Consider the following 19,000-nt stretch of genomic DNA (forward strand, 5'->3'; position numbering starts at 1 on the left):
TGATGAGTGTAGGGGTGTTTGACAAGGAAAGGAAGTAACATTTATTAAATGCCTACTATGTTCCAGGTACTTTGCTAAGCTAGATATCTTTTCATTTTTTTGAAAATTTTATTTAGTCAACTTAGAACATTATTTCTTGGTTACAAGAATCATATTCTTTCCCTCCCTCCCCTCTCCCCACTCATAGCCGACATGCAATTTCACTGGGTATTACATGTGTCCTTGATCAGAACCTATTGTTGGTGTTTGCACTAGGATGACCACTTAGAGTCTACATCCCCAGCCATATCCCTTTGACCCATGTTGAAGCAGTTGTTTTTCTTCTGTGTTTCAACTCCCACAGTTTTTCCTCTGGATGTGGATAGTGTTCTTTCTTGTAGATCCCTCTGGGTTGTTCAGGGTCATTGCATGGCCACTAATGGAGAAGTCCATTACATTTGATTGTACCACAGTGTATCAGTCTCTGTACAATGTTCTCCTGGTTCTGCTCCTCTCACTCTGCATCACTTCCTGGAGGTTGTTCCAGTCCCCATGGAATTCCTCCACTTTATTATTCCTTTGAGCACAATAGTATTCCATCACCAACATATACCACAGTTTGTTCAGCCATTCCCCAATTGAAGGGAATCCCCTCATTTTCCAGTTTTTTGCCACCACAAAGAGCACAGCTATAAATATTCTTGTGTCAGAGACCATATTCGGGGACAACTTGACCTGAAACAAGATTTAAGACCTTAGGGAAACTGAACAAACAAGTTACCTCCCAGGCGTCGCCAAGACCAACAGCCACAAACCATAACAATAACCATTCTTCATGTTCCCTCCTGGTACAAGCAGTCTTTAGTCACCACCACCACCCCCCCTTTACCTCAAGCACATATATTCTGCCTTACACCTGCAATAAACGGAGCCTTGACACTACCAGATTGACTCTGTCTCTCTATTGCGTGCTTGGTCTCCCCCTCTCTCCCCCTATGGGCTCTTTTTAGGTGGCTGCTCCCCGAACCCCACCGTTGAAGTCCGGCAGGCCCGGATATTCTTGTACATGTCTTTTTCCTTATTATCTCTTTGGGGTACAAACCCAGCAGTGCTATGGCTGGATCAAAGGGCAGAAAGTCTTTTAGTGCCCTTTGGGCATAGTTCCAAATTGCCCTCCAGAATGGTTAGATCAATTCACAATTCTACCAGCAGTTCAGCTAAATATCTTATTTAATTCTCACAACAACCCTGAGAAGTAATGACTGTTATTACTCTTATTTACAGTTGAGGAAACTGAGGCAGACACAGGTGAAGTGACTTGCCCAGGGTCTTACAGAGTGTCTGAAGCTGTATTTGAATTTAGGTGTTCCTAACTCCAGACCCAGAGCTCTATCCACTATATACCTTCATGAGAGACATTTGTAATAGTAGTAGAAAGTAGTAGAAAGATGGCTAAGTGATTTGAGATGATGAGAGGGAAAGACGGAGGTTATGGCCTCAATGTGTGTGTGAGAAATAGGACAAAGTCCTCAGCTAAGAGGAAATGGGGAAGGGGATATTGTGAGAAATTGAGGAGAGACAAGAATATTTAGAACAGACTCTGTGGGAAGTGGAAAGTGAATTAGTGAGGGAGATAGATAAGGGTTGCCTTCATATTGTGAGGGCCAAGTCAATATGTAACAAATTTCAGTGAATCTATTCAGCCTAGTTTGTGATTTCTTCCAGTTTCATTCATATGAATGGGAGTGAAGGATGGTGGGAATAAACCAAGATTAGGGATTGGCATGATTGGTGATGGGACAAGACAATAAGGGACTCAAGTCTAGAGCATAGTGGAGAGCTTAAATGATTCATCAAGGTGTCAAGATAGGGAAGGGAATGCAATGTAGCTGATGTGATAGAAGTGATGGCCTGTAAAAGAACTTTGGAGTGGAGGGACTGGACACATGGAAGACAAAGAACAGGGTTAGGAGCCATAAGGCATATTTAAGATATTTAAGATCAGTAAAATTTGGATAACACAGATCTCAAGGGAGGAGAGTTTGGGATAGAAGAAGATCTAGGAGTGGCAGTGAGGAGAGCAAGGAATATTTCAGGTGATTGTTGGAATAGGAACACAGGCCATATGCAGGTCATACTTCCACTTTTCCTAGTTATGAACTTTAAAAGTCAATTATTGATTATTGGCTTTCCAGGCACCCTGCACCCTATATTTCTTCCCATTTGGTCTTTGGTCAAATACAGCAGTTCCGGTCATGTCTCTTCCCTGCTCCAGAAGCTCCCAAGGGTTTCTAGTTACATTTAGGATCAAATGCAGACCCTGGCATTTAAAGACCTTTCCAGGCTACGTTTTTAGATTGACTTACACATTAGTGCTCTTCAATCCAGTCAAACTGACCTACACATAGAATATCTCATCTGACTCTGTCTTTACAAGGGTTGTTCCCATAGTGATCTTCCTCACTTCTTTCAGCTTGGTTTACTGTGTAATTAATGTGCATCAACGCATTGTTGTATGTAGAACAGGATATTGTAAAGAGAGGCAAGGGTTGCCTTGATTCTGTTCCGGAGCTGGGGATTCCAGAATTGTCAAAGCTTCAGCCAAATTCTGATACTCTGTAGATTTTGCTTAGAGTTCAGTTTGACCCAAATCCATGTGGCTGAGCCATTTAAAAGTTCCAGGTGACCCCAAACCAACATTCTGTGCTGGGGGGATCTAGCGGAGTTCATAGCTCCTCAGCAGGTGGAGCAGCTAGGTGGAAATGAATGATGGAAGACAGCTGTGTGTGTATCTGCCTGGGGCTACACTCTGCATGGAATGGCTGCTTTACTTGGTCCAGGTTTGGTTTTTATTTTTATACCCATTTTCTTGGTACACAGCTACATTATTCAACATACATGTTCAAATGCAGATAATTGGGTGACATATTAATTTTTTTTACACCCGTACCTTCCGTCTTGTAATCAATACTGTGTATTGTTTCCAAGGCAGAAGAGTGGTAAGGGCTAGGCAATGGGGGTTAAGTGACTTGCCCAGGGTCACACAGCTGGGAAGTGTCCGAGGTCAAATTTGAGCCTAGGACCTCCCATCTCTAGGCCTGGATCTCAATCCACTGAGCTACCTAGTTGCCCCCGTGACATATTAATTTAAACAAATCATTTGATTAACATTCTGAGATCATTCCATATACTTACACTGTAACTATTGATTTTGACAGGATACACAAAGATCTTGCACAAGATAAACAATTTCATCACAGGTGGTTTAATTTTCTCATTAACCTGTGAGGAGCTTGAGTTTTCAGACAATCAAGGAAAATCACTTATTACCTTTTATAAAAATTAATCAGAAATCCTAAAGACAATTAACAATCATAGCAGTGAGGTTGAGAGATCAAAGGGGTACTGAAAACACAATTCAGATTTAATATTAGGCTGATCATTTTTCAATTTTTTAGGGAGTTTTTCAAGAAGGTTTTTGGTTGGTAAATCAAGTCACTAAAGCATGATGAGGCATGGTATACCAAAGCATATTGTACAGGGCTCTCCTTATGAATTATTTATGTATTGGCTGTAAAGGATAATTTTAGCATTGTGACTTAAAATCTAAATTAACTTGGTCGCCAGGGAAAATCCCAAATAATAAAATACCTAAGTCAGGTGGAAATTATGGTGATTTTAATTAATATAGAGAGAAGGAATTAAGGAGAAGAAAGAGGGAGAGGAAAGAGTTAATTTAAACTGCTCCAACTCAGGCTGAGCCAGGCAGGAGTTAAAAGGCCTTGGCCAAAGGGGCTTCCCTGAGCCTTAGGAAAAAGGAGTCAGTCTTATCACTCACCATGAGACTGTCTCAAGGAAGCTGTCTGAGTGAACTCCTCCAGGCTGAGTTCTGAATATCTGAATGCCCGCATGTCTCAAATTGAACTTTTCATCCTCTTTTATAGACCTTTCACTCTTGTGTCTCCTCCTCTAAACTTTCACGGCTACCAATTGCAGCAGATGCTTTTCTCCAGGACTGCCCATTATTTAGTTCTCACCTTTTTGGGTTAGATTTTCTCCAGGACTGTCCACTCTTTAGTTCTCACCTTCTCTGGTTAGATTATATCTTTTGAGCTACTTCACACTTCTTTGTTAAGTTCACCTTTTGTTAGTTACTTGACCTTTTTGTGATTAATTTAACCTTTATAGGTACTTAACATCTTTTTGTATTAGATCTAAAAACAGACTTAGCTTAACAGTTCTAGCTTTACTATAAGGTGAGAACCAAGTACCTTCATTGTTCAATCAGGAGATTACAACTTCATCTTCCCCTAAAGTATGTCTAAGTAGGATGGAGTAATGTAAAGTACTACAAGACATTCCTGATTCTGTTAAAGAGAGTGTCTTCATTGTTACAATCAGGAAATAGCTAAATCAGATCTTCTAAAGTATGGTCTGAGCAGGGTGGAGTAGTTTTAAAATTCACATGGCTTATGAGAATACGTTTCAGAGTATGTGAGTAAGGGATATTTGGGCATGGCTTTGTGGGCACAGCTTTTGCTGGGAATTATATAATTAAAACTAACCCATGATGGTCTTTTGGGTTTGGTTTTGTGGTCTGATCTTTTGGTGATATTTTGGGGGGAATAGTGTGCAAGCATTTTGTTCTTATATTATTCCTTCTGAGACTAGAGAGAGAACAAGAATCATATCAATTCCATTAATAAGGGATGTTGATGAGAAAAACCATATAGAAGGGGCTGAGTGATTGATTCCATCCTGCCAAGGAGCCACCTTGTGACCTCCTGGCCTCCACAAGTGACTGTGTCAAGACATTGTGGCCTGATGGCTCCCAGCAATTCTGGGGTTTGGATGTACATTATAAGTCACAAGAATGTCAGTTTGGTGATTAATCATGGCCATAGATATCCCCTTAGCCCACAGCCTGTTTTAGTAAGATATCAATCAATATATATTTAATATTGATAATGCTACTTCTTACTGTGACTTTGGACAAGCCACATTCCCTCTTGAAGCCTGTTTTCCTATCTGTAAAATGAAGTTGAAATAAATCTGAGTCTTTTCAAGCATCAATTATGCCTTGACTTCCCTAAACAATCAGATAAACCTAAGGATATTAATAGTTTGCTGACAACGTGGGAATTGGTAGTAGGTTGGGTTTTAAGGCTCTGTGGAAATAGTCCCAAATAGTTACTCTCCCAACCCTCTGGGGCATGACACTGCTCAGGATTTTGGTTTCTCCAGTATACTGGGCAGGTGGAGGATCATGGTTAGGAATGAAGGCTTTGGCCTCTCACCAGATCCTAATGACAAGATTAGAACACTACTCTTTTTATTGTTCATATTTATCCTCATTGGATCAATGGGTGGCCAGGGACCATTTTGTAAACAAGCTTCCACTGACATTCCATGTCTTGAGGTGCAGTGCTAGTTTCTTGGTACTATGTAGTAATCTACATCTAGAATCAATTTAAAAATTTTACTTTAGATCTATTAGTCTCAGAATCAGACAGCCAGTTTGGCAAAAATTGGAGAAAACATCAAGAATTCACCGTGACATGATGGGTTCTCAGAAGCATAATTTGGCCAGTATGTAGTTGATAGACCATTACTTTTGATATCCTTCAGTTGAGGTATTGCCCCTGTATAATTGAAAATCTGTATTTTACTGTATTGTATTTTACTGATTGTTTTGTTTAGAATGTAATTTGGTTGGTTTTAAGTTCATATATTAATGTATTCAATACTATTCTGTTACACTGAATCAGTTTAATTTACTGTGTTTTAACTATTATATTGTTACCTTTCCCCTATAACTATACTGAACAAAAAAATTGTAAAGAACTACATTTCCTGAGAGCCCAGCCCACTGACTTCCTATCATTACATACTTCCTGTAGACAGGGAATAAATTGAGTGGGCAGGCCTTCTCTCTCTCTCTCTCTGGCATGATGACAGCAATCATGGTGGTGGTAAGGTGGGCATTTTAAATAGGCCATGGGCACATGGTTTTTAAATTTTGTATCCTTTTTATTATTATTAATATTTTTATTATTGATATTTAATTTTAATTTTTACATTTATGGCAACTAGAAGTTGGAGAAAAAACACAATTTTTTAAGATAGCCTAGATAAAATTTTAAGCCACATTTCTCTTGTCATGGCTTTTCATTCATTCCCCACCCCCACCCCCACGAACTCTGAACTCTGCTACTCCTGCTCCTGGCAGTTTTTTTATTTCCCCACTTTTTGCCTGGTTGCCCTCCCTACAGGCTGGGCTGTTTTTTAGCTGGGGGACTCTTGGCTGAGAAGAGATAAGCTGCTTCTCTTGCCATGTTCCTTGGTTCCTTGATGCTGCCTTTGGCATTGCTGCTTCTGATTCTGCTCACTCCAGCTGCTAAATCCTAGTGGTCTGCTCCTGCTCCTGCCCCTGAATCCTCTCTGGCCTCTGACCCCCTGACTGCTGGGCTGCTGGTAGCTGCAACTGTATCTTTGGAATTCACAAACTTGGAGTTGATCTCCAGGCAGCTGGTAAAAACTGGGGTATATTTTCCTTAGGCAATGATTATCCTCCTAACTCCCTGTCCACATGGCAGGGGAAACAAATTGCTCCCTAGCGTTTTACCTTGGGGGGAAGGGGAAGGAAAGAAGTTTCTCTTCCAAATAGGAAGTAAAAATTGAAAGCATGGTGCATTCTATGAAAGAGTGGTACCTTGTCTATTTCAAACAGCTTCTGGTTTTAGGATGCTTTTTCTTTCTACCACTGTCCTTTCAATTATCTTGCCTGAGATTCAGGGGAGAAATTAATCTCCCTTCAACCCTTTGCTATTTGGGCCTGCCCAGTCTCTAAGATTCATCCAGTTTGGGATTCCTCAAACCCATCTTCTCTCTAGCTGTGGGAAATACCAGAACTCTGACAAAAGGAATCTGAATGGGTTGATGCAGTAAACCTTTCATGCATGACCTTATGGAATAGAGTTCCTCTTCCCATGTGTTTGTGACATACCATTCCTGTGGAGTATGCCAAAACATAGTAATCTCAATTCAAGGCTGAGAACAGTTCCAAGATCTCTTGAGAATGGGTTCACATTCTGTTCACATTCTGGGGAGGATTGGGGAGGCTAGATTGTTTCTCTCGAGAAGAGCTTAAAATCTTGTGTGCTGCTTACAATAAACCTTCATTATCCTTGCTTTGATAATGTTCCAGTCTTTCTTTCTTGCAACTCCATAGCTGTTCTCTGACAGCTCTAAGCTGTCCCCTGACAGTTCTAAACTGTCCCCTATTGTGACTCTGTAGATGTTCCTGGCAGGTAGAGAAAGGAACTTTAAAGAGACTGTAGGTGAAAATCTTAAACCTTTTTAGACTCCATTGTTTTATGAAAGTCTCTGTATTTTATTGTATTTTACTGTTTTGTTTAGAATGTAATTTGGTTGGTTTTAAGTTCATATATTAATGTATTCAATACTCTTCTGTTACACTGAATCAGTTTAATTTACTGTTTTAACTATTATATTGTTACCTTTCCCCTATAACTACACTGAACATAAAATATTGTAAAGCCCATAAACAGCTTTTTCTTCCATTTTGCATTTGTTAAGTGTCACATAGATGATGGATGGATTCAACCTGGCTAATAACCTTTGAAGAATTTAATGAGCTAAATATCTCAAATTGATTTTAAGGGGTCTTCAGACATAATTTTTATATTTTTTCTTTCAACAACTCTGACTGACCATTTTGCTTGCCTCCGAGTTATTTGTAATAAGAGGTAAAGAGTCCATTTTAGTAGCTGAAGTGGAGCACTATTATAATCCCCACCTACACATTTGTAAAATGTGAATGGATGGGACATAACAGTCTCATACCAAAGGAGCTGGGAAGTTGATCCCAGGGCATGGTACCCCTGGATGGCTCTCAAGAGGGAGAATCTCTCAATTTGTAACTCTTCAGCTTACTTTACCCTTCCACTAGAATGATCTAGATTCTTGGTGACATTTTTTTAGACCCAACATCAACAGTGCAGAGGCTTGTTTTTTTCTAGACTCCTCTAACACATTTTTGTAATAATGACAATAATAGATTAAAAAATATATATATCTTGGCCAAGGTTGAAAGATTTGCTACATCTGTAAAAAATTGTGACAAATACCCATCAATTCATAGGTTTTTAAAATGTCATACAGTAGAATTCATGTAAAATATGATAGTGGGTTTGTTTGTTATTGTCATTAGATGGGCTATTATAACTTTTGGGATTTTGATACTTCATGAATGTGCATTACATGCTGTACTACTGTTCTTTATTAAAAACTGTTAGTGATCATGGCCAAGTTTGAAAAGGAAAAGGATCTCATTTTTGGTGAGAAACCTTTGTATTCTACCATTCCTTAGCTGACAGTGTGTCAATGATTATAAGGTATATATTTTTTATTTTTAAATATTTTTTTTTATTATTGTTTTTGCTTGCATGTGCAATATACTATTTCAGTTTTATTTTTCTCTTTGTATTTGAAGCATGTCACCAAAATTGATATTTTCTTTAATTTTTTTGATTTTGCAGTAATATAAGTTTAAAATTTGCTCTAATGTCAATGCCAAAAGCCTTAGACTACAAAAATGATGCCATTGATTGAAGGGAACAAGAGTCATTATACGGTGCCAAGAAGCATAAGGTCAAAAAGTACCAAACCAATCCAGTTAGGATTGATGGACTTCTAAGCCAATATGAAAGGACTTGTACTTAGTGTGAGACTCAAGGTTGCAGTGCTTGACATATGTTAAGACGCAGGACACTGTGTATCCACACTCTTTGTGAAATACTCACAGACAAGTACCAAAGTTTGGCTATCATCTTGGCTCCCTCTATCCCTGAGAATGAAGGTAAAATCAGACCAGGGAATGACATTTCTCTATCACGCAAAAATCTAGTCCTTTTTTCTCTTATAGTATGGCAACTTATTGTAGTCCTGGTTACTGATTGGTTAAGTGCATAATTGCTTAAATCACTTTAATTGGGCCCTGATTCAAGGACCTGCTATAAGTTTATTTTCCGTTAGATTTTTTACACATAAGACTTTGATACTTTATATTTAATTCAGAAGTTATCTTTTATTTGGATTTTTTTTGATGTTTTTGATTTCTCTTGCCAATTGATTCATATACCTCATAACTCAGCCATGCATTCCTAAGTGATTCCTGTGTTTTTCAACATCCTCTTCAGGGGGGAATGCATTATTATTCTAAATTGCAAAGTTTAAATTCTTTCTGAGAGTAATTTTAGGATAAGAAGCACACTACCTCTCCGAATCTGAAAAGTGAACTGTTTGGAGAAGGCACCACACGCTGCACCAGAAGATTGAGTGATTTGAATTGTGTGGGGTTGAATTGCATTTGTTTTTGTGTGTATACTCTTATGCCCAAGGGGACTGCCCCCTAATTGGCTTTTTGTCAATGCGCTTAGCAATCATTGGTTTTATTTTCCCTTTTATTCCCCAAATTATTGTAATTTAAAAGTTGGTTAGGTTTACAAGATCCACTGGAGAGACCAGTCTTCCACTGCATGTCAGGGGAATATGTAATTAAAAATGTTACCCTAAAAAAGAACTACATTTCCCAGAAGCCCACCAACTTCCTGTCATTATGTACTTCCTATAGATGAGGAATTGAATGGGCGGACCTCCTCTCTCTGGCATGATGACAGCAAGCATGGTGGTGGTAAGGTGGACGTTTTAAATAGGCTGATTAGCCATGGACATGTGTTTTTAAAAATTTTTATCCCTTTTATTCCTTTATTTCTAATGATCATTAATAAATCCTTTAAAATGTTTTTATTATTGTAATTTAATTTTGATTTTTACAGTCCAGATATAACTCCCTCTAGTAAGAGGCTGACTGAATGTTAGTGAAGGTTTGAATCCTGCTATCATCACTATGTTAATAATATTGAACAGAAGGTCCAGTTGCTGCTGACCAGTGACTCCTTTCTTAGGTCAACATTAATGCTGAAATTTATAGGGTCCCAGTGGAGTTGGGAAACACAATCTTGGCTCTTTCTCTCCTTAAGAGAAGTCTGACTTAGGAAGTAAAAATAAGGAAAAAGGAAGAAAAAAGGTAGTTAACTTTTTTGCTCAAGTGGGAGGAGGCTTTTGAATCCATTTCTAGTTTCTCCAGGTTCTCAAGCCCAGCCAACTTTGTATTTCAACCAACATCATGGGATTGAAGTTTGCTGGTAGATGAACTCAGGATCAGGCAAATTATTATTTTTTTTAACTGCAATTGAACCTGATTTTCAAGCTATATATCTGTAATTTTTCTAAAAGAAGTTCCAATGGCAGGCTTTTTTTTTTTTAAATTAACCCTATGAGAAAAGACTCAGTAAGTAATAGTGGGAAATACTGAATGTTCATTTCCACTATCATTACTCAGCTAGGAATTTGGTATTAATCTGGGACCCATGTAAGCAGGTTGAAGGGGGGGGTGGTTAAGAGTGGGAATGAAAAGGATGGAAAGAGTTGTTTTCCAACAGCAACCTAAGGTTTGCAATTATCATGGAACTTTTCACTATTTCCATAAAACCAGTGGCTCGACTCTTTTAACTTCTCAAATATCTAGAATGTCCTTCCAACAACACTCTCATGACCTGTGTTTTTTCATTTTGATCTAAAAGCAGTTGAAGTTTTCCTTGGCTTTGAGTTTCTAAGTTTAAAAAGCCTCCAAATAATCATATCCCTAGGCATGTTTCCATAGAAATCCTGTCTGCTGAACTAATTCCTGAGGAAGATGTAGAATTAGAAGCTATTAGCTCACACATTATTTCTTCCACATTCCATCATTAAAGGGATCCTTAAAATTGGGCATTTCACTCAACAGAAATTAATAAAAGTAAAACAATGACTTTTACATTTTCAGTGTTATTTCATTTCAGACAATTTACAATGAAAAACCCCTTTAAACACAAACTGCTTTGGGTTTTTTTCTCCTCCCCGATCTTTTTTGGATATTTCCAGGCAGGAAGGAGATAAAAGAAATCACATCTTGAGGAAAATGCTTTCAGCATATGTTTGTCATGATGCCATTTTGGAAAGAGGGATTGTAATTAAAAAAAAATTCCCATTTCTCGTGTAATTGAGTTTATTTTCATCTTAAAGGATGAATTTAAGTGAGGGCAGTGCAATGGTAAGATACTAAAGTGGTCCTAAACCCATTGTACAAAAGAGCAGTTCTTGGCACCAACACTGGATGTAGAGACAGTAAAGATGCAAACGGCAATGAGGTTATTTAAAAAAAGGCATTTGACTCTTTTATTGTAAAGAGCTAAAAGTTGGTGGGGAAGGCACTTGGCAGTGAAGGCTTCAGACAACCTGGTTAGTGATGGGGAGTTCTAAGCTAAAATATACCATTCTTTTTAGCTCTAAATAACCTCTGCCACCATTGGACACATTTCCAGGGCTCAATGGGAAAAGAATCCCTTTTGAATGATATCTTTTGGTCTCCAAGGCCCGGCCCAAATCCTGTAGGTAGTCACTGCACAAGGAAACTATGCTGAATGCGAGGAGTATCCTGTCACTCTGAAGGGCAACACCAATAAAGTGTTTTCCAGGGAATGTGCCTGCTAATTCAATGCCGTTGGAAACCCAGAATACAGGCACCGGACTGGGCCCAGACATTGGATTTTACGCAGTAAAATGTTCCCCTGGAAAGAGACCTTAGGTGAGGGCACTTCTGAAGAGCTAGTAGAGGGGGTTGTTCGGCCTCTGGGGTCCCCACAGAAAGAAAAGGTGGCGACGCATTAAGGCATGATAGCTTTGGGCTTACATTTCCAAAGAGAAGAATTTGGTACTGTTCTTTTGGATGGAGAGTTCTGCTGTCTGCTTTTTTGTTTTGCATAGGACTAAGTGGAAGAAGTTCCACTCATGGCCAACAGCGATTTCTCTGTCTTCTGCTGGCTGAGCCCACCGCTCGGCAGCCCCAGCAGATTCTTTGTCCGGTGCCTTTGGAGTTTACAAGGTATACATTTTTGGCCTCCCCCCCTCCCCCACAACCCTTAGAAGGCATTACAGAAATTCTCCCTTTTTTAGTAAACATTTAAAGCGACACACATCACATACACAAATCACAGACTCCAGAATCCCAAGTTCTTCTTGTCACTGTGCTCAGCCACATTTTTCCTCTTCACTGGTCTCCGGTGGAGGCTGCTCTCTACCGGACTGGTGTGAAGAGACTGTAAACATGATTCCAAGGAGGTGGGCGTACACAGGTGAGCGTTCCGATCACTGCCCGGGGACAGCACTGAGGTAGTTTTGAGAAACGCCCCAAAGTTGTTCTCCACGGAGGACGTGGGGCTGGCGCTGTTGACTGAGGAGTAGCCAGAGGTCGCTTCGGTTCTGGGCTCCCTCCTGTCCTGGAAAAGGAGCCGGTGTTTGTCAGGGAGCTTGGGGTCTGGCCTCAGGCCAGGAGCTTCCTGCCCCTCGTGGCGCTCCTCTAGGCGGCTGTCCTCGTCGCTGGACTCCTGACAGCAGTGCTGCTCCGGATCCAGGTACACAACCGTGACGTCAAGGACGCCGCTGGGGGACGTGACTGTGGGAGCACAACAGAACGTGGAGGTGAAGACCCTGGCTTGGCCTCACCCTGCTGCCCTGCCCAGGCTGCCATCTCGGGCAGAGGAGGCTACGTGCCTAGCTGTGGAAAGGAGCTAGGAGGTGGCACTAAGGTGTCCCTCACGGACCAGCAAACCCTCACTAGTTTTAAACCTTTACTTTAGAAATACAGACTTTCAGGGTATTAGAAGCAGCAGCCTTGGAAATGGTAACCACAGAGATCAAATGCAGCTAACATTATTAGACTATCTGTCTACTGGGGAATGGATATTAACCTTTTATAAATTTATGAGTCATTTATGCTCCTCTTTGATATTTTTACATAAAAAAATTCAAACGTGTCCTTGTCCTAGCACAGGTGGTACAGATGGCAAAGGCCTAACCTGACCAGGAAGTGGCAGAAATAATAATCATTTATTACTTTCTCCAGGCTTGCTGAAATAATGAAACTTAAGCAAGAATAGGCTTGTCTTTCTGGGCATGAGAAAAAAGTGGAGACAGCCACCACCAGCTGCATGTTTAAGTGGCCTTCAGTATCTTTAGACAAAGACCGGGCTAGCACAGATCAATGAGGGATGTGTCCTCACCCCAGTGTATGGGCCAGGACTTACCGTCTCCTTCTTTCTCTCCTTCGCTTTCCTGATCTCCTTCGTACCCAGAGCAGTAGTCCAAACTCCAGTCCAGGAAGTTGCCCAGAAGAGTTTCTTCTTGGCTGGATAATTCAGCAGTGGGTGTTGTTACAAAACTGCCCCTATCTTCCTGAATGCTGTTTTCCCTTCTTCTGAGGAAGGAGAACATGGTCCAAATTAAATACAGACTAGAACATGTGGCATAGTGGAGACGCTCCCACAAAACCTAAAACAAACCAGGAATCCTGGGTTGGCAGTCAAGATACAGAAGACTGATTCCAGTCCTGGTAGTGCCACTGAATAATTAGCCATGTGACCTTTGGCAAGTCATTCATTCCCTCTGGTGCTATAGGGCAAGCATCATATCACTAAGTGCTTGTTCAAACATAAGCCCCTTCCCATTATTTTTCCTGCTTTTACTGGAGTCATGGGAAGAAGTCACACAACCATGCCTACCAGGCCAGTCAAGACAAATATGTTAACTAATCTTAAATGGACCTTTTTACAGCTGCTTGTTCTGGTCCTTTTATTCTTCCCTGATGGACTCTGTATGTGGTCATTTCAAATTTTCTCTTCTCCAACCTACTGGGCCCAAATCCTATCCCCCTTTACTCCTTCTCTCAAGACACCCATGCCTCCTCTACTTAATCAAACAAATAAAGACTTTTCTATACTATGAAGTCTTCAAATCATCTTCTTCCTCACGCCCCCCCCCCCCCATTTTTTCTTTTTCTCCATTCCCAGTCTGAGATAGAAGCGGCCCTTCTTGTTCTATTTAAGACTTTTCATCCCATTCCATCATTTCCTCTCCTTATTCTTTATTTTCTTCCTTTCTACTGAGATGATGAATGTAAAGCACCATCCAAACCAATCCAATCTTTGTAAATGAAAGATAAAGCAGCTTGGTGAAGCAGCTAGCACCGTAGAGTTAGATTCACAAAGACTTGGGGTTCCAATTCTGCCTCATTTACCAGCTATATCACTATGTCAAAACTTCATTGAGCCCTAAGTTTCTCACCCCTAAAATGGATGGACATTCTAGGTTTTAACTCACAAGTTATGAAGATTAAATGAGATAATGAATGTAAAATATTTTTAGAAACCTTAGTGCTAACATCAATATTAGCTGTTACCATTGTGATGGTTACTGGCATTTTCCTCCATCTTTAAAGATCTTTATTTGATATTACCACCATCTCAAGCTATCAGTCTCTTCTCTTTGTTTTTTATTGCTACCTTCCATTTTCTTATTTCATTAAGTCTCTACACCCCCCCCCCCCCCCATCCCACTATGTTTTGGAGGGGAGAAAAATCAGCATGACTGACCAATATGTAGACTGAGTCTGAAAATACGTGCAGTATAACATCTGTGGACTTTCTACCTCCACAAACAGGATTGTCTTCTCACTCTCTTTGAGTCCTTCTCAATTTTTCTAATTTTGTTAAATTTTTATTTTTTAGGTGTTGTTCTTTCCAGTTACATTGTGGGAGTTGCTGTGTATGTTGTTTTCTTGGCTCTGCTTATTTCACTCAACTTCTATATAGATGTGTCCATGCTTCTGGGTAGTCATCACACACATCATTTCTTACAGCACAGTGATTCTATTACATTCATGTGCTGCAATTTGGTCAGCCACTCCTCAATCTATCTGTTTCCAAATCTTAGCTATCATAAAAAGTATTGCTAGAAATATTTTGGAGCACATAGGGACTTTCTTTTTATCGATGGTTTTCTTGGGGCATAAGCCCAATAATGGAGTCTCAATTATGGTTCCCAGGGAATGGACATTTAAATCACTTTATTTACACAATTCCGAATTGATTTCCAAAGTGGTTGTACCATTTTCTATCTTTACCAACAATGCACTAGTGTACCTATTGTTCTGCCGCCCCTCTATCATTAACTATTTTCATTTTTCCTGGTCATTTTTACCAATTTGTAGGGTGTGGGGTAAAACCTCAGGATTGTTTTGATTTGCATTTGTCTCTTTATTTGCGATTTAGAACAATTTTTCATGTTGTGAATACTTCTGGGAACTGTTGGTCTGTATTCTTTGACCAGTTAGTTATCTATGGGGAATGGCTATTAATCTTTTATTTTGTTTATATATCTTGGATCCCAAATCCTTATCAGAAAAATCTGACACAAAGATTTTTTTCCAATTTGATCACTTCCTGTGCAGAAGTTTTCAATTTGAAAGGAATAAAAGTTATTTACTTTATCTTTATCAAACACTTTTATCTCTTATTTAGTTAAAAATATATCTCTTACCCATAGCTTTGAGAAGGTCTATTATTCTTCTCATTTTTTTACAGCATGATCTTAATATTAAGGTTGAGTAACAACTTAGAAGGGATATGGTATGAGGTTTTGGTTGAAGCCTATTTTCTCAGCAAAATTTAATCAAATAGAACAATTTATTTGCTAACTGTTCTTTAGAAGTGAGATAGAATTCTCCCATGAATCCATCAGGACCAGGAATTTTTTCCTGTGGTAATTTCTTTGCAGTTAGATCCATTTCCTTTTCTGAGAAAAGTTGTAAAAAAATCAATTTCTGATATAAACAACAAATTGACAATATTGATCACAAATCAAATTAGAGGCAAAGTGTAAAAAGCAGCACATTCTATCTGATGAGAAAACAGAGCCATTCTAAAAAGGACTATCAGTGTGGACAAAAATCTCACTTACCTTTTGGTTCTCTTTCCAGAGGGTGAATTGAGGAAGGTCTGAATTTCTTCCACATTGGGAGAGGAAGAAGGTTCTGTGTCTTCTTGTTTCACTCCTAACAGCTTGCACAACTGGCCATAACCCATTACCTTAAAAAAAGGACAAACAATAAGCACTTCTTCCTTCTCTATCCAATCCAATACCAAAACATGAATGATACAAACAACTTCTAAGTTAGCACAAAGCATCATTTGGTTTTTGAACCGGTGTGCAGGTAAGCTTAGTTATACACATGTTTCCCAAATTGGGACATTCTTAAACCAGACCTTTTTAGATAACCGGTAAAGGATAAATAAGAGTACCTTTTCTTGGCCAATTCCTTCATATCGTTTATCTTCAAAACGTTGTTTCACAGCTGTCAGGGAAACTTGCCTATAATCCTTTGGGGCATCATCATGAAAGCTAAGAGGACAAAGCACAGAAAGAGAAAAAGAAGTGACAGGAGTCAAATGCAGAAAAGTGAATGTTTGATGTTCCTATTTTTAGCCACTTCCATTTCGGTGACAATGAAGGCTTAAAAAGTCAACATTAGACTAGATGGAAAATACAGATGTTCCAAATGTGGTTGAGAAATTTGTTGTTCAGTTATTTCAGTCATGTTCAAGTCTTTAGGATCCGATTTGGGGTTTTCTTGGCAAAAATACTAGAGTGGTTTTCTTTTTTCTTCTGCAGCTCATTTTAACAAATGAGGAAACTAAGGCACACAGGATTAAGTGACTTGCCCAAGATCACATGGCTAGTATGTGTTTGAGGCCAGATTTGAACACAGGAAGAGAGTCTTCCTGATTACAAGCCTGATACTCTATCCACTGTGCCACCTAGCTGCTCATTTGGGAAATACATTTGTTAGATCAGTGATAATCCCTTGACAATCATTTAGGATCCCTGTGGAGCATGTACCTGGCTATGAGAGAAGTTGAAGAGCTCACTCAATCTACCTTCATCACTGTAGGTAGCCACAGAGACAAAGAAAGGCCAATATCAGTACCTTTTTTTGAGCAACAATTGTTTTTCTCAGGGAAGTTTCTTATTTGATTACTGAAATGATTTGCTATGCCGCAATCTGGCCAAAGAATGCAGTGTCTTAGAGAAGAAATTAAAAGAATCATACCTCCAAGGTCTATCGGTTTATCTTGACAGAATAGGCTTTGTATTAGCATAGAAGACATCTTTGGTAAGGGATAAATTATTATTTTTCTGCCTATTCATTTAGTGTTTGTAGAGATATTAACTTTAATCCCCTGTAGCCATCACTGATATCAAGCCACTGGGATAGAGAAAAATAAAACTTTCTTTGAATGCTGGATATTGTAACTTAGCCCCACTACAAAGAAGGCTTCTGTGCAGTAGAATAACACATGTCTGGTCTCAAAGTGGGTCTTGCTACTGAAAAATGTCCTCAGATCATTTGGCAAACAGGACTTGTATATGGTTCCTTTCCCTTCATATTACTGTGAACTTTTAAACTAAATTACCATTTTTTATGAAGGCTCAAAACGCAGGGTATTAGATCTTCATAGAAGAATCCAGTGCATTCCCACAACTGACTTGTCCAGGGATGTGCTGGGAAAGAAAGATGGTCAGAATTAGACAAAGTAGTATTTCTGCAGTATCATAACAATCATTTCTGAAGGGTATTTTCTTTCTTAGTGCTAAGAAACAGTCCCCAAAGACTCAGTTGTACCTATTTCAATCAAATTTCATCAGTAGGAGTTCAGTCAATGCACATAGACCTACAAAGGCTTCTCTTCTCTGGCTCTGATGATATAAGCAAGAGACCTACAAAGCATATAAGGATTTGGAAAAGGGACTCCAATTCCTTAGGGTTGTGCAGTCTTTATAAAGATGGGTTATCACACAGTGAAAACTGGCTTGTCATTAAATGAAGCCACAGAGATCATATCAGAACCTTTATTGGTCACATTCCAATTCCCTCATTGAAACCTGCTCACCTGCTAATTACTACGTAAAGAAAGGCAAAGAATTTGACAAATACCAAAGCCAGACTAAATTGTCAACAAGAGAATACTTCATATTTGGGTAAAGGAGAAATTGAAGTGATAACAGCATTCTGACAATATGGACTAGACACTTCAGATTGGTTCTTAGCATTGCATTCAGTAGATTGCTATCTTGGCAAGATGATGACTCTTCCCTCTTCATTATCTGCCCCTGGGAATGGATGTGATTGCCAAGACTTTCATGTTGCCCAATTCAGAATCTAGATCTGTGGTCTGTGATCTACCAAGGCCATTTCACCTGTTACTTTCCACACCAAAAAGCCATATATGGGAGGAAGCCTGAGACTTTTCTCAGACTTCTCTGCATTTTGTGCCGTTGCTGCCTGAGGGGTGCAAAGTTAGGGGCAGGTGCATTACTAGCCTGGAGGAGTCATGAAGTTTCTTTCTTTCTTTCTTTTTTTTTGTAATGGTTGGGGCAAGAGCTGTTTCTTGTGGGAGAAGTGAAGGGATGAGAAGTGAAAGACATTCCATTCTCCCCATAGACTAAGAAGATGAGTCTGGAAAGACTGAGAAGAACTTTGGAGAGTCAGGAATTGCCTGAGGGTTAAAGAAAAAAGACTAAAGAAATATCTAAATAGGCATAAGCCAGATCTATGAAGCCTTCAAAGTCATTCTACTCTCAAAGTCTGTAAGTCCCATCATCCATTAGTGAGGAAATCATGTCATTCCCCTGCCTGCCTACCTCCCAATGGTGACAGCAGAGGAATGTACACAAGGGCTGTCTGCACATGAATTCATATCTTTAACCAGTTAAAATTAAAAGCATCTAAACGAGCTCAGAGGAAGATGTACATACAGACAACCTTACTCTGGATATCTGCTGTAAAACAGTTAGCTGTATCTTACTCCTTCCCAATCCTCTGTAACTCCCTCGGAGATTTCATATAGCTCAGGGGCTTCCATTGCACCCTTTAGGCAGCAGAATCAGGTTACCCTATAGTGCTGACTTTTCTCCTCCCCTCTGAAGGACAAACAAATGAGATTTGTAGAGAGAAAACTATCTTATGAATTATGAACGGTTACTGCTGGATAATTCTGAACCA

General features: G+C 39.5%; 1 protein-coding gene across 2 annotated transcripts in view; it reads right to left on the minus strand.

Moving 5' to 3' along the window:
- Window positions 1-11,253: 11,253 nt before the first annotated feature.
- CCNF (cyclin F) overlaps window positions 11,254-19,000 on the minus strand; it is a 32,268-nt gene continuing 24,521 nt past the window's right edge. Inside the window, exons 13-17 of one of the 2 annotated variants that reach the window (XM_007499417.3) lie at window positions 17,412-17,499; window positions 16,239-16,338; window positions 15,898-16,025; window positions 13,188-13,354; window positions 11,254-12,556 (exon numbers count right to left, since the gene is read on the minus strand). In XM_007499417.3, coding sequence (XP_007499479.1) covers window positions 12,093-12,556; window positions 13,188-13,354; window positions 15,898-16,025; window positions 16,239-16,338; window positions 17,412-17,499 — 947 coding nt within the window. In that variant the 3' untranslated portion in view covers window positions 11,254-12,092. Of the gene's footprint in view, window positions 12,557-13,187; window positions 13,358-15,897; window positions 16,026-16,238; window positions 16,339-17,411; window positions 17,500-19,000 lie in introns of both variants that reach the window. The other variant, XM_007499416.3, reaches the window with a different exon arrangement.

The sequence above is a fragment of the Monodelphis domestica genome, chromosome 7 (assembly GCF_027887165.1).
Source record: "Monodelphis domestica isolate mMonDom1 chromosome 7, mMonDom1.pri, whole genome shotgun sequence".
NCBI lineage: Eukaryota > Metazoa > Chordata > Mammalia > Didelphimorphia > Didelphidae > Monodelphis > Monodelphis domestica.